This window comes from Calonectris borealis, chromosome 1 (genome assembly GCF_964195595.1).
Source record: "Calonectris borealis chromosome 1, bCalBor7.hap1.2, whole genome shotgun sequence".
NCBI lineage: Eukaryota > Metazoa > Chordata > Aves > Procellariiformes > Procellariidae > Calonectris > Calonectris borealis.
Window position 1 is genome coordinate 140510673 of NC_134312.1, and position 16184 is coordinate 140526856.

Sequence of the window (16184 nt, forward strand, 5' to 3'; positions counted from 1 at the left end):
TGCAAGTTAACACTTTATGCTGTGCTAAATGCCACCAATTGAATTGCAAAAAGCAAAGCAAAAATTCCCACTTCTATAATTATATTTATCTCTTGTACCCCAAATGAGCTTTTCAGTAATTTGTATGGCTTCTTACACTGTTGCATACCGTGAAGAGATTAAAGGAATATTGTGAAAGACTGATAGGAAAGCAAAATCATAGTCATCTGTGTGTTCATTCAGTATTGACAGCGACAAAATCTAATGAGATTTTCTCAATCTTGGACCAAAATCTTCGTAAAAATGACTAGTTGTGTTTGAATTTGACTAAATTGAATACTGAAGGTGGTTCTCTTCTACACATGGGCAGAAATCTGCCTCACAGGTATGGACATAAGAAACCTATTGCTTGAATTAAAATTATTCCCTTTAACCATTTCTCTATCCCTCATCAAAATAAAAATCTTGCAGAGTTTAGGTGTCCAGGATCTGATTTTGATTTACTGGAACATATTGGATGTACACAATTAAAATTCTGTTTAGACTCCTAGCAGCAGGATAAATCATAGGTGTATTTCATCTGGGAAGCTTGATGCAAAGATGGGCTGGGTTATTCAAACAAAGAAGAACTCAGAACCAATGGTTAAGATGAGCTTTCATGCCTACTAACCTCATCTCCTTGGTAAACTAGAGATTATTTTAGAATTCTAATAAAATAATTTTAATAAATTCAGAAGGTGTATAAGCTTCTGAAAAAATCAATTCCACATTCATTCATGAAGTCATAATCTTCTCTCTTAGGCTGTCTTCATGTGTAAGTAAGTGGTTGACAAAGCTGATGTTTAGATACTGCATTGATGCTTTCTGTATCCCTGACCTAGGTACGTCTGCACTTCTAGTTCTGACTCTGCAGTGATTTGAGCAGATCATACACTCCAGTTATGCACTGTGGTCTGAATCCAAGTAACCTGTAGATGTTTCTGAATATGCGTCAGCATATTTTTGTGCCACATCACAAATTGAGTAATCCAGTGCCTCTGTCATTCTTGTCACTTTATTTGTATTTATGGTGACTGGCTTTTACACACTGTAAACAGCACCAGTGGAGTTGACTGTGCTTTTTATATAGAAGAAGGGTTGCTATAAAAATGACTAGAAGATGATATGTGGCTAGGGAATGAATATCACTCATTCCCAGTGAAATGTAGTGAGTGGATGGACAGTACATTGTGCTGATAATGTCCATGTAAAAGATTTATCAAGGGACGAGAGCTAGAAAGATGGAAGAGTATTTTGAAAGGCAGAAGAGAATGAAACTGAGGTTATACACTTACTGCAAATTGCGGGAGCTAAGAAGTCTTGCTTTTCCTTCCCCCTGTTAGAACAGGACACTGCCACCTGTGTCCTGCTGTGTCCTCAGCTTGTGTTCCTGATGGGAGCTAGCAGCTGGGGCTGGATTCACGTGCTGAAATGTATGTGTTTATTACCACTTGGGATGCTGTAGGGCATCCGGCTGCTCATGCAGTAAGGTGTGAGTCTCACCCAGATTATTTTTTTTAATGTCAGCTGTGTGTGGATGTCTTGGATATATTAGGGTGTCTAAGATACCAGTAGGTGCTTATAATTAGGCACTTGAGTTGAACTAATTCCTCTTGCTTGTTTTATTTCATTGATGGGTTATATTCATGTGTGTGCATGAGATTTAATTTCTTACTGTATTGCAGATTTATAGTAGTTTGAAATTATGATTCTTTGCTGTACTTCAACTCTGATCAATCAGTTGTGCTATGGTTTATTTCTTGTTACAATGATGAAAAAGCTAGGCTACCTCATATTTGTTAAGCACTTTTTTTGAGATTCCTCCATTTTAATGGGAATAAGAAATCTTGAAGTTGTATCATTATTTAGTATTTATTTACTGCTGTCTAATTATAAAGGGGACATACAGATTTTCCTTTGTATTCAGTCACAAGGAACATATGTCCTTATCTGTTATACGTGTATGTAGGAAGTGCAGCTTTTTTAGCACTTGGATTCCGACTGGAGATTTTGCAGTGTGTGTGCTCGTGTGTGTGTAATTCTTTTCCCCAGATTTCAGTTTTTATTCATGTGCTGTAGTGTAACACATCTATTCAAGCCAGTAAAATGTCCACATCTATGTTTTTGTCATCCAATCATGAGAATTAAAATCACGTTGTTTCTCAAGAATTACAAATACATAGAATCTTACAAGAAGTCATGAATCTTGAGATGATGATAATTTTCATTGCAACCAAGTTGATGTCCAAGGTCCAAATGCTATGATTTCAGGCAGAGTGAAAGTGATCTCTTTGAAAGAAAAGTTGGAGGTTTTGTAAGCCAATTCTTTTAACAGATAATTAATGAGGAGAGGGAAGGAAAGAAGGCTTTCTGACATCCTGCTTGTTTAAGCATTTATGTTGCTTTAAACATAATGCTTATGTTTACTCATACTTAAGTAATATGTGAGACTAATTCACATTTAAATTCAGTGCAGGCAGTGATCAGTTGAGGTGTGTTGACCAGTTTGGGTGCTTTTTTGAGTTTTTTTGTGTGGTTTTTTTTTTTTTTGCTTCCCTCAACAAAAAAGAAAAACTAAATTCTAACACAATACAAATAAGTTAAGAATTAACTATTTTAATAGATTTGACTCAAACTTGTTCATGAGTGTTCTTCAGTTGGCAAACTGCAGCATTGCGTAACAGATTATTTTTAGGTCTGCAGTCTGGACATAATTAAGCATTTCTTTAAGAAGAAAAAGAAAATTCCATTCACAAGTCTGGTATGTGATATTTAAAAAGCAGGAGGCTATTAAATTGAATATCTTTAGCTATACAGTTGAGTCTTTCACTTTCAAATAGATTAACGTGATTATCGTAGAGACCTGTAGGAAAATTTTCATGTTCTACAATTACACTTTTTGATTCCTTGTTTTGTTTTATTTCTGCTTAGTTTGCTATGTATTTCTTAATAGGATGAGGATTAATTTTCAGTTTCAATTTTAAACTTAGGGTAAGAATTTTATGTCCTTTACCTGGTGAGTCTGAGATACAGAAGAAAAATTAGTGTATCAGAAAAAAAGGAAAGACAGAACTGTGAAATTTTAAACACTGTATTCTTAATTCACCTTCTCAGCTTGCAGAGAGTACCACCTGGCAGTATCAAGCAAATTGGGGGATTTTTTTGTTGTGTTTTTTTTTCCTTCCTGGTGTTAGCCAGCTTAACATTTTCAAAGCCCAGTTATTTGTGTTTCTGCTGTGATACCTTTCCTGTGTGTTTTATGGGTCTCCAGGATTACTCTTAACTTCTTTCCCTAAGTGTCATTGTTTAAGAAGCATCTGCAAAGAGTAGTACAGGTGCTATTTTTTCTTTTTTTCCTTTCATTTTTAAGCTAAGAGGTTTTTGTGAACCTTGTCTTGTCTGCCCTGTTAAGCAGTCCAGACAAGTATGCTGGGTCTTTAGCTGATCTTTTGACTCAACATCCTTTCTAGTTACTGAAGGGAACATGCACAAGAGTGCTCTGGCAGGTGGCAGAGTGTGTCTTCTGCACTGCTGTGTGTTCACATGATGGTAGGTGCGATGATGGGGAATGGCCCCTATGTTTCTCACTTGATTTCAGATAGGAATCATCTGCTGGTCTCAGGACAAGCAGATTACTGTGGTTAAGTGGTGAGCATTTGTCAGACTGCAGGGAAGATCTTCGCGTATATTGCAGTCATGGGCTCTGCTCTTCTTTCTTTAGTCTGTCTTCTTCCTAGAATCTATGTTAAAGCTTAAAGTTTAAACTCTGTTGCATACTTCTTATATATTCAGAAAGTGAGGCAATGTCTGCATGAATAATTTCACTATTTTATTATCCCTATAAAAATATTTTTACATGGCAAAGGATATGTTGATACATGAAGTCCCTAATTTCTCTAAATAAATGTCGTAAGAGCAACTACTTTCTTTCCTCGCTTTTGCCTTTCATTGCTAAAGTGATAATAGTCAACATGGCTTTAGAGATACAGAAGGCAAAGACATGCATGAGAAGGAAATTAAAGCATGGTTAATAGCAGTAGCTGGTGTTTCAAAGGAGACTACTTAAAAAGATAAACAGACTGGTAGAAAAGCCACTGTTTAACATCTTTGCTGAAATGAAGCCAAAAGTTGAAAGGACCTTTCTTCCCCGTTCTGGCGTTAAATTAAATGTTATTGAACTTCCTTTTCAAAGATTTGTCTGGGGGAAAGACAGGAAGGATTGTTTGTTTGTATTTAAAAAAAAAAAATAGTTTGAAAACTAAAAATACCTTTGACATAGAAGCTGATAGTTTCACTGGCAGAATTCAGCCTGAGGTTTATTCTTGCCAGAAACCCCCTGGAAATACAAGTGGGTGTGTTGTGCTTGAGTAATCACATGTAAATGCAGAGGTGCCAGCAGCACTATAATAATGATTGTAGTGTCTTTGAAGGCACTCTGAAGCTTCCATTCAAAGACACTCTTAAATAATTAATTTTTTTTTTTTTAATTTACATGGAATATGTAATGACATCCCCCAAGTACCAGATTTCCTTCCTTTCTTTTCTTTCTCGTGCAAAGAATAGAGTATTTTAATTAAGACACTGCTTGCTAACCTGTATAGTAAAGAAAAGTGGTGAAAGAGCAGGTCCAGGTAGTTCTTTGTTGTGACCCTCAGTAACCTTTTCTTAACACAGAAGTGACAGCTTGAAAAACCTAGGTACCTCTGAGGTGATCTTAGAAGTCTGGCTTCCCCTCTGCAAATAAAGGGAGGCAATTTTGTCCACTTTGATATGCCCTCTGGCTCCTGGCAGTTCACTCTCTGGCCATTTATGTGGTCCTCCTTGTAGGATTGGCTGCTTAGCTGGCTGTACCTGGTTTTAATGTTTTTTTTTTTTTTTTTTTTTTTTTTTGGCAGATACTGAGCGTCTCTATACAGTAGTGTTTGAAGAGATCTGTGGGCGTTTTGGAAAGACCTATACCTGGGATGTGAAATCCTTGGTCATGGGTAAAAAAGCCCTTGAAGGGGCACAGATTATTCGAGATGTTCTAGACCTTCCAATAACCAAAGAAGAGCTATTACATGAAAGTAAAATGAAGCAGGAGAAGATATTCCCTACTGCTGAGTTGATGCCAGGTATGTTTCTTTCATATTTATAAACTGTTTATGGAATTATCTAAATGCTAACCAAGGTAGAAGTTTTTAATCTGCCTTCCACAAAACAGTTTCTCTTACAGATTCAGTTTCATCACTCTTGTTTTAGCAAGTTTTACTCAAATCTACCTGTTATTTACCTGTTAAAGAGCTATTTTACCTGTTAAAGGGTACTGAAAACTTTTTTTTTCTTGTTTACTTGGAGAACAGCTTTTTTTTCTATATATTTTAAGAGAAGAAAAAAGACTAGGTAAATGTGCATTAATTCTGTTTTGTAAACCAGACATTCTTTATAATTGTTGTTGGCAGCTGTGTAACTCAGCAAGTTAATTTTCTCTGGCTATGAGTGTAGTCCGACTTTGTTAAGCACAAATACACTTTTAAATGTGCAGGCAAATGCATGAGCCCATGGGTTCTTTCAGCTGGGATTCATCTCGCCTAACCTGAACATTGAAACTTAAGCCAGCTGTGTGTCAATGGAGAGGGAGGGTTTCTCAGGTTATCCTAAGACAGGTAAGTTTCATCACCTTCTGAAGATACATGTATTTTACCAGTGATTGTGCAGGAAGCCCAAATGAGTAGCTCAAACTGGGTACCTCAGAAAAGCAAGATGATGAGTCTTATCTTTGGTGTGAACTCATACTTTTATATTCCATTACATTTACATCTGGAATGCTTAGAGAAAAATCCTCAGCCATGCAAGGCAAGCAATACCTAAAGCTAGGATTGCTGTTAACTTTTTGTACAATGTTAAACTTCCTGGAGCAAATATCAATGATTTAAGAGGAAAAAAAAAAAAGGAGGAAGGAGGAGAGGGGGAGGAATAAAAAAAAGTGTTAAAAGTGAAATAACTACATGTCACTATAAGAAATCTGTTATAATTCACATCTTTGAATGTGTGCTTGTTTGTTCTGACAATCTCTACAGCACATTAATGATGATTTAATTTTTAGATGCTTTTTTATACCTAGTTTCATAATGCGTTAAGAGGAGGAAAGTTAAAAATATGTGATATGTTAGGAATAAATAATAGGCAGCAAAAATAAAAGGTGTAATTTTTTTAGGCAGCTTAAAAAAGTATTTTGTGCAGCTGACTTATTTAGTTATGTCTCTGGTGTCTTTCATATGCAAGATTTTTCAAATTGTATTTTTCTCACTTTTCTCATGCCTAAAACTGTAAGCCTAGTTAAACTCTTCAGGAAAACAAGAAAGATGGAGGGTTGTCTTTTTCATTTTTCATGTCAAACTTCTGAGACTAACTTTGCAGCTATGTCTTTTGCAAGACAAACAAAAAACCCCTAGTCTGGGCTTAGAAAATGCCAGATGGACAGACTGGGTGAAATGTTAGGAGGCACATAGAAGAGTTGCTGTAATGTAATAGCAGAAGTAATAGATGCCATTAAGTGGATATTCTGTGCCTGCTGAGCATTGTGATAATGTGGCTGAGCTGGCTTGAACAGAGTTGCAGAGAGATGATGGAACAAATTAGCTGAAGGAAACATGAAGTTTTTGCGCTGTTCCTGCCTTCAAAAAGTGAATTCTGGGCTCGCTGAAGCTGGGCTATTATAGATGAAACAAGCAAAATTCTTAATGGGACAAGCAGGTAAACATTTTTATCATTGCCAGAATTTTTCAACTGACTATCTTTTCAGTTCAACTAAATACAGGTGATACCTTTCTTTAGGCTATTTTCTAAATCGGAATTGATGTGAACTTAAATACTTTATGCTGATTGACCATTGTGGGGAGCAAAGGCAGCCTTGGTCACTGAAGTAATGGGATCTGTACTTTACTTAGTAGCAGTATGTGAGATACAAGCTGAATTGCCATGAATTTTGAGAAAACCAGGTTGATGTTAGTTAATAATCTAGAAAGAAGTGGCTCCAGCTACTTACTATTTAGTTACTTTAAGGACTGACCTGTTCTTCAATCTGATAACCAGATTTTTTTAGTCTGATACTTTTCTTCTGTCCGTTTGTATCTTCTGAGGATATTTATGAATGTAATCCTTGTGGATTTATTCTACAGCCTCTTAATGTTCTTTAATTAAGAATGGACTTCATGCAGGTGTTGTGTAAGATGTAAGACTGTAGTAACATTTTGAGTTTACAATGTTCTCTGACTAAACTGATCTTTCAGATAGTTACAGGTAAATACAGGAAAGTGAAAGTTAATTGTCATATTTATTAATGGCATAAGATGACTCTGATGTGCTGAATCTCTGGCCATCTTTTGACAGTTAATAGGCAGGTGAGGTTCTATTTTTCCATCAATTTCTACAGTTTTTTCAAAAAATAAGATTCAAATTTGGTTTGGTGGAGAGCAGTGCTGAATGATGACCAACGTTGTTTGAAAAAGTGACTCAAGCAAAGCAGCGCTTGTTTCTGGACATAGAATGAGCTATGCACATGTTTTTGCCAGCAATGTTAACTCTGTTAATTCCTAAATCAACTAATTGACAGGTATGTCAGTGATGGTTAAGGATGGTGTGAAAGTCGTATGAATATACGATTGGCAAAGCAGTTCTTTGCCTGACAGATTATATCACAGCCATGGCGCTTAATGTACAACAGTTCTGAGACATTAGTGGTTGAAGAAAGAACTTTGACTATTTCAGTACAGCTGAACTGACTGACAAGCTTCAATACATCAGGGTGTGGTCAAAATACAGATTTCATCTATGAAGAGTATATATCCATTTCTAGTATGGAATTTTCCAGTAACTATTTGAGGGTTTTTCACAGATTTGTTCTTGGTTCTGAAAGAATCTTAGGGAAGGCTAGTTTTGATTCAGTGGAGAAAGGAATTAATCCAAGACAATGCTGACAAAATGACAGGGCTGCCACTTGTGCTGCTTTTCTAAATATTTCTGTCAGAGTACAGACATTGTTATCGGCAAGAGTAATATAGTAGGCCTTCTGTTTCTGCAAATGCAGTACTATGTTGCAGGGAAGTAGATCATCAGAAGAATAAGGAGTGACAAGTGGAGCAGAAGAAAACCATGCATGTGTATGCTTACCTATACATGTATAGGTGTGCTTTTGCATAACATAAACCCAGAATATACGCAGAGCCAGAAAAACCTAACTCCAAGTTACATAGCTGCCAACAGTTGCTATAATCATATCAGGGTTATGAAATTAATGCCATTCTTTCATAGCAGTCTCTGTTTTTTGGCTTATCATCATCACAAAGCACAGATCCCTAAGGATTGTATGTATACCTTTCAGATGTTTTCCATTCCTTGGTCATTTTCATGATAACTGGGATTTCCTTGTTGCAGCTCCTGTTCAGCCAGTGCAGAATGTGATGTGCAAACTGTTTTCCAGTTCATGTACAGTTGACTGTCTCTTGCAGACATGAGGAGGTAATTTCATACCTCAGTTTTAGTACCAAATGAAGCCAGTCAGAAATCCAAAAAAAAAAAAAAAAAAACACCCAAAAAAAACCAGTTCAAGTTCCAATGGCAACTCACTCTAAAGTCACATATATTTTTTTCTTGAACAGTTCTATTCAACCTGCAGTCTAGTTTGCTTAGCTATTGTTTCCTTGATTCATGTTGTGCCCTTAACAGTTAAACAGACTTCCTACCATGTTATCTTTTCTTTTCCTTTCTATTATTGTTTTAATGATAGGAAACTCTAGTGAGTTCATGCTGGGCTCAGTGAGCCTGTAACCCCTAGAGATCAGTCAATTAGCTGCAAACTGGAAGTGATGCTGCCTGTTTAGCTGATTTTAAACATTTGGCCTTTGCATTAAGTCCTAAAGGATTGCAACCCAAAAATGCTTTTACCAGAAAGTCAGCAACACAGTTGACAGAGGTTCTGAATTGTGTAAAACTTAGTACTTATTTTTTTACCATGGCCATACATGTGTCAGTATGCCCAGACTAAAACGAGATTATCAATTTGGTGAACAGAAGGATCTTTGGTACTTTTTAGAGAGCAATAAGATGAGAAGATAGAATTCTTTATTAATAGCCAATTACCTTCCAAATTAGGGAGTAGGTTATTAGTTTCCACTTTTGTAGCTCAGTGAAAGGATAACATACTGTTGCAGACAGCATTTTTAAACAATGTCTTGGAACAAAAAAGAAACAGGTGGATCTGAGAGTTATGTTTCCATAGTCTCATGAGATTCAGAAATAGCATAGAATAGAATAGAATGTTTCAGTTGGAAGGGACCTACAACGGTCATCTAGTCCAACTGCCTGACCACTTCAGGGCTGACCAACTTAAACAATTCGTGACAACTACACCAAGTGGTGGATAGCTCCACCTCTGTCACACTGTCACCTTCACAGCAGCAATGCTGACTTCACTTGAGGATTGAGAGCAAGTGTAAATAATGAATAGCGCTGTGCTGATGGGCTTGCAACTGTTGTAGCACACCAGACCACATAAAAAATATTTTTTAATCCGTTTGTGACTTGAGTCAACAGACAGCTGCTTCTTGTTCTAAGTGCGATTATTTTATTTCTTTTCTTTATTGGGTGCTTTTAGTGTTCAGGGGCTGCTGAGATTTTTACCATAGAATTGCTTTTATGAATTTAAAGGATTATCGTCGAATTGGCTAGAAATCCAATCAACTTGACAAAGCTCTGCGTGGTAATGTTAGCTTTTCTTTGATTAAAGAGAGCGATGAAATCTTGAAGAGCTTTAAGTTTGGTCTGATACCACATTCAATGTAGGAACTGTAAATGATTTTGAAAAAGAGGAGCAGTCTTTTCATACAGAGGCTATATTTATCCTTAGATTTCCATTTGTGCACAACTGGACATAAATCATCAAGACATGCATAATGCATGTACACAATTAATTTAAACAATGCATGGAGCACTTTGGTTTCCTTTAGTCTTTTTCTCAGCAGTAAATCTTTTCTTCCAAATACACACTGAATGCTCTTGGACAGCTTGTTTTATGTAATGTTACAGCAAAATAAAGTGGACTTGAATATGGGTGTCTAAAGAGCCGTGATTTTGGTGCCCCAGAGGTCAGGTGTCCTCTGTTCTCATGCTGTTAATGTGAGTAGAAAGCTAACTGTATCTACACAGTGGTGAATGAAGAGCAATGCTATGATAGATGTATATGAAGATCTTCTTAGAGGGAGTGCTGAAAGTCTGCAAAAAGAGTGTGAAGTTTTATTTGGGCTCATAATTTGTGTGCAAGCTATGTGAAGAAAGAGCATGGTGACCAATATAGCTCTTCCAACAAAAATTTCAGTGCACAGGGCAAAAGTCTGTTGATCAGGACAGTGTTCTCTAAAGAAGTCTGTAGCCATGTTACTTCTTCTGCAGGATATGCCGCATCTCAGCTACAAGACTTAGCAAGTACAGTTATATTAGTACGGGCTACATAGTGTAGACGAGCTCCAAAAGTATAGCAGGGAAAGAGAAACAAAACATGCGCATACACCAGTGAAGGAAAAGGGAAACAGGATAAAAGAGGTGGTAGATTAACGGCCTAGTCAAACATGATACAAAAAGGAAAACAAAAATTAATATTTTTTGGATGAGAGTAAGTAGTTCATATTAAATAAATAAATAAATTACCGCCACCCACCCCCCAAAAAAACGCAAGCATATATAGATACAACAAAATATACATAGGGAATATTAGGTTGCCCATGAAATACAAGTTTTTTTCTTCATTAAAAAGAACTTTATGGCATGTTTCAACACCTCACCCCATTTTTCAAAGAAGCATGTTTCTTATCAAAAAGTTTAGGGAGAGAATCGTTCCTTTGGCTTATAAATACAGTTGACAATAAAATAAATGTGGCTAATAGTATTAATGATTAAATTGTCAAATAAGTGGCCTGTATAGCTTATTGAAGAAGGAGAACGAATATCTTTTCAACAATTAAAATTAACTGGAGACCAAATTACATATTGTGGTTACAAAATACAGAAAGAAATTAAGAATAGCACAGGAATTTAACTGGATAAATAATCAAATAACCAGTAACTAACTGGGGAGGGGAATAAGACAATTTAATAAGTAAAATGTCCTAAATAAGTCACTTTTTCTAAAGTATTTCTGTAGTCCCCAAAACTATGTCAAGGGATACACAGCAGTTGTAGATAGCAGTAATGTTGTTACTATAATCATAATGGTTTGAGGCCTATGTGAGAGAAGGTTTTAAATGAGATGTAATATCTTTCATTAAACCAACTGAACTGTGGAGAAGCTTTTGGGCATAGAAAGTCATCTTCATACCAGTTTTAAAATACCCATTTGCTATTCTGGGTGTTTTTTAAGAGTTCACATGTGTTTCCTTTCTAAAAAAGCAACTATGAAGAGGAAGACACAAAATAATCATTTTAAGTCTATCTGAAGCTTTTATCACTTCCATACATGTAGCCTTTAGCTTTCTGTAATAGTTTATCTTGAACTTTCACTTGAATCTGAAAATGAACAGGCAGAATCTATGGAAACTCCACAATATAACCTGATTGCATTGGCTACTTGATGTTTGCATTTAATTAGTATAAGGAATATGCTGTATTTATGGTGTTTTGGTTTGGGTTTTTTTTTTTTCTTTACTTTCTATCCTGAGCTAAAGTAATCCTACGTTATACTATTTCTCTGATTATTAGATGTCTGACACTGTAATTGTTTGAATAAGGACAACATTCATTTAGAAGAATATAAGGTATTAATGTATATGATGGCTCTCTGTTCCAGCTTGCTCAAAATGTTCTTAAATCGGTTAACACCATAACTAAATTAGTTGGAAACTATGATGGAATCTTATCTATGATGGTTGGTGCAGAACTGAAACCCCTGTGAGCTGTTTGGGTTTTGTTTGAGGGTGGGAAAAATGGGGATGTGTCTGCTAAGTGTCCTTCCTAGAAGAACATGTTAGCTTTCAAATAACAAATTTAAAAAAAGACATAACACACACACACACTGTCTGCTCTATTGCCCACTGATTTCCTGTTTCTCTTCCTGGGATTGCATAATGGTTAAAATACTATTAATTAGAAATTAGATGTAATTAGTACCTAGGTGGCACCCAAGGAAGGACTAAAGAGATCCAAGAGAGATGTGGTACACTATGGCGTTCATGAAAGGATTTGCCACTGAAAATCCCACTGTTTGAGGCTGCCTCAGCCAGGTAGGAGCTCCTGTAATGTAATTTTGAAGCTTAACTTTTATAAAAGCTACCTTGTAAATTTTAAGGTACTAACTTCTTGTGGCCCTATTTACAATGTATGCTTTTGCTTAAAAGAAGGCCTTGGGGAGTTCCATTCATTTTTTAAGGGCTTTTTCTTACATAGCTTATGTTCATCTTTTTAGGATTGAAACAGACATTGGAAAAGACAGTGGGACTGTCTGTGTAGGCGTGGGCATTTATGTGACCTTGTTCCTGCACTCTGTGCTGGTGGTACACGAGCCAGCTGTATTCCTGAAGCCAGAAGACTGTAGGACTTTGTCCGTGCTTATAAGACAGGGATTTTCAGGTTAAGGTACTGGCAGAGCTTAGTGCGTGATTGTCTGCCTGATGGTGAAGTTATGCCTTCAAATGAATCAACTGCAAGCAGAAATATGAACACCAGAAATCACTCAACTGGTGAACAGAGGAAACTGAAATTATGGTTCAGTGCTGAAGCGGCACGAATAATCCTCTTCCCTATCTCAGATGTTTGCCCAGTTTGTGATGGAGGTCATTTTCTTTTCTATCTCAAAAGCATTCTTATAGTCTACTATAACGTATTCATAGAAACTTCATTTTAGGAAAAGAGAAAAATAAAAAATGCTCTGTAAGACAAAAGTTTGGTTGGAGACATATTAGAAAAAAATAAGAGAGCTTTATATTATCTCTTTATTTGTCTGGAGGGATTTCACAAGATATAGGTCTGAATCTGGAGTTCCAGAAGTGACGTAAGTTAAGAATAGTGGTAGACAAACACAAGAAAAGGGATGGTATGAAAATTTGAAAGTATATCAAATAAAATGTAACAAAAATTTGTGTTGTTCACTGTTCTGAAGTATTCTGTACGATACAGAGCTCATGTTCATAAAGCTAAAAGGAAAATAAAAATTTCCTATGTTTTCCATCAGTTTGAATTAGCTGTCAGGACTTACGTCTTGTTAATTTTCACTTCATGATGAATAATGCCATTTCATTATAAAATGTGATAACTGAAAAAAAAATCATGTAGAAAACAGTATTGTAATAGCATATAAATAATTAGATAGGGACTATTGTTAGATCATTTTAGCGTAGCATTTTTTGGTTTGCTGAATTCTTGCTGTACGTGTTTGTATTAGTCAGTGAAAAGGAAAATGCAACAGTTAGCCCAAGGGTTTTATTGTTCGGTATAAGTCTTAATTTTAGTTTGTCAGTTGATCCAATGTATTAGTCACCATGGTTTCAGCTGAATCTAAAAAGAACAACCACCACATTGGGAGTCTAGTGGATGATAAAAATAATACTTCCTTTAAAAAAAAATATATATATATTATATATGTTTTTCTGCAACTTTCAGAACAAAAATGCGGATCTCTTCCTTTAAAATGTGTCTGTAGTCTCAGAAGAAATAACTCCTTTCTGTTGGTTTAGTTCGTTTTCTTTTTCTTTTCCCAAAGTTGTTAACTTCATTGACATTTGTGATTAATCGGGTTTTAAAGATGCTGACATTTAAAGTTGATCCTTCTTAATTTCAGCTTCTGTAACTAAACTCAGCTTACAATTATTTTCACCTATTTTTCTTCCAATAGTCACAGGTGTTTAACTATTACATTTAGAATATAGTAAGCTTCTATATCTCTAAAGAAATAGAGGAAAGAAACAGTATTTACCTTTTTGCTTATTTGAAATAAAAGAGTACATTTGGAAATAAAGCATAGCAATGTGGGATATTTATTCCTGTTTTTTTTATGATTACTTCAAGAATTTATGTAGTACTGCCTAAATTGTTATTGCATGTGTACCACATTAAGAGTATAGCCTTATGCCAGAAAAACAGAGATCCTTATTTCTTTAGATCTTTCTTTGGTTTTGTTTTTTTTTAATCAAAGATACTAAAAAAAAAAAAAAGAAAAAAAGAAAAAAAAAAAAAAGAACTTGCTGCATGTGGCCAAACTTTCAGTAGGAGGGGTGGAGGATGTTCCCAGGAAGCCTAGCAGATAGGTCCCTCTGTGATGGATGGGCCTCAATCCCTTCCATGGTAGCTACAAGTAAGTTAGAAGTTAGCGAGTTCACAGAATTTTCACCATACTTCTTCATGGCCATTGAGTTTTTAATTGGTTGTTTTTGATGTAACTGAAGACTTCATTTGGTTGAAAAATCTATGTAGCTCTAGGGGGTATAATGACAAAGTATATGCCAGGGGAAGTTTATTACGGATCTTCAAAACAGTTCCCCACTTCCCCTTCTGTTGATGTCTGTAAAAAAAGCACAAGAAAGATACTAAGAAAGATATTATCTTCCTAATGAAGAATTATATGCTGAATTAGTACAATAATTGTGTCAGTAATTTGATGTGGTGGCAAAGTGTCTAGAGCTATACTGGTGGTAATTGATGCAAACAAAAATGGATTTTCGTTGATCTATAGCTTTTAAAAGGAAATAACAAACCTGGAATGAAAATATTTTTCAACTGCTACTGCCTTAAGCTTGTTAAGTTATGCTAGCTATTCTTCCATATGCAATTTAATTTTTTTTCCATCCAGTTGATCTTCCCCTTGTATTTTTTTTACTAATCTATCTTGCTATGTTTACACGTATGCAAATAATCATTTTTTAAATCGCATATTTTTATTAAAGTGCATTTTCTGAATAATGTGAATCTTTGCTCTGTGGAGCTATTAGGGACAGCTGCGTTTTAGCTCCCTTGTAGCAAGGGAAGCCAAAAAGACAAGGTAAACACACACACACATTTACACACTGAAATCATGACATGATTTCGGTGAGAGGGGGGAATATGAGAGAACCCTGAAGAAATAGCCTTTCTGCAACAGCACTTTTCCGTGGCTGGTTACCTCCAATAGAAACATAGAATAAACATACCCTGTGACAGATGAACTGAAGCTGTGATGCAGTGGGACTGAAGAAAATTAGCTATGTGAAAAGAGCACAACTTTAGAGAAAACTAGATATATCATAGCAAGGGCATAGGAGATAGGAAAAGTCTTCTTACTTGTGTAATCTTTAGACAACTTCTTTATATTAATACAGACATGATATGCTAGCCTTGCTAAATGTTGCTGATTATTTAGAATAAATTCCTTTGAATGAATTTTATTTTTAAAAAGAGACATTTAGGCTACTGCTTTACATTAAGATATCTTAGTACTTCCATTAATTTAATATGGACTTACTTCACATGTTTCAGAATGAAGGCATAATCTGTATCTGGAATAAAAAGTTAACTTGTATATAGCATCATATTTCAAAGAGAGGACAGAATAGCATAATTTGGGAAAAAATGCACTTGCTTATCGGGGGGTTATGCCCCCCTCATTTAAGGGGGCATGAGAAGGGTTTTAAATGGGTGATGCATTGACATTAGAGGAGGATTAACACTGTTGTTATTTCTGTCCAACTGGAAGTCTAACGTCACAGAAGTGCATGTATTTATAGTTTAAAGGCTATCTTCAGATACAAGCATGGAGCTGGAAATGTCAGTTATTAATTGGTTGATTAGATTCTGGAGAATAGAGAAGAAAGCTGCAGAGAGCCACATCTACAGGTCATATTTGCAGAGAGTTGGGTTAGTTAATGCACCTGTTTATCTTTATCAGTAGTAATTATAATTTCTCAAAGTTGGGCACATGACTATACTTGGGAAGAATGTATTCCAGATAAGACTGTTGTTTATAGAATTGTCAAAATAGACTAATGGAGCAGAAAGGCTGGACCTCATGGGAAATGCATGGAGATGCTGGGGTGGCAAAGGAAAGAATTAAATGGACATGAGGAATAGGAGTGTTTTGAGGGAGCAGGGACCAGACATAAGTATGACAGTGAATCAGGAGGAAGGGAATAAGATTACTTTAGTAGTGAATCAGGAGGAAGGGAATAAGA

General features: G+C 35.8%; 1 protein-coding gene across 7 annotated transcripts in view; it reads left to right on the top strand.

Annotated features, from left to right (window-relative positions):
- The window catches only part of PUDP (pseudouridine 5'-phosphatase), a 71845-nt gene that overhangs the window by 20411 nt on the left and 35250 nt on the right, over positions 1-16184 (top strand). For all 7 annotated transcript variants that reach the window (XR_012670443.1, XM_075133637.1, XM_075133632.1 and 4 more), the window contains one exon: positions 4914-5132. Coding sequence is in view for 6 of the 7 variants with exons in the window: in XM_075133637.1 (XP_074989738.1) it covers positions 4914-5132 (219 nt within the window). In the remaining variant the exon portion in view is untranslated. The remainder of the gene's footprint in view (positions 1-4913; positions 5133-16184) is intronic.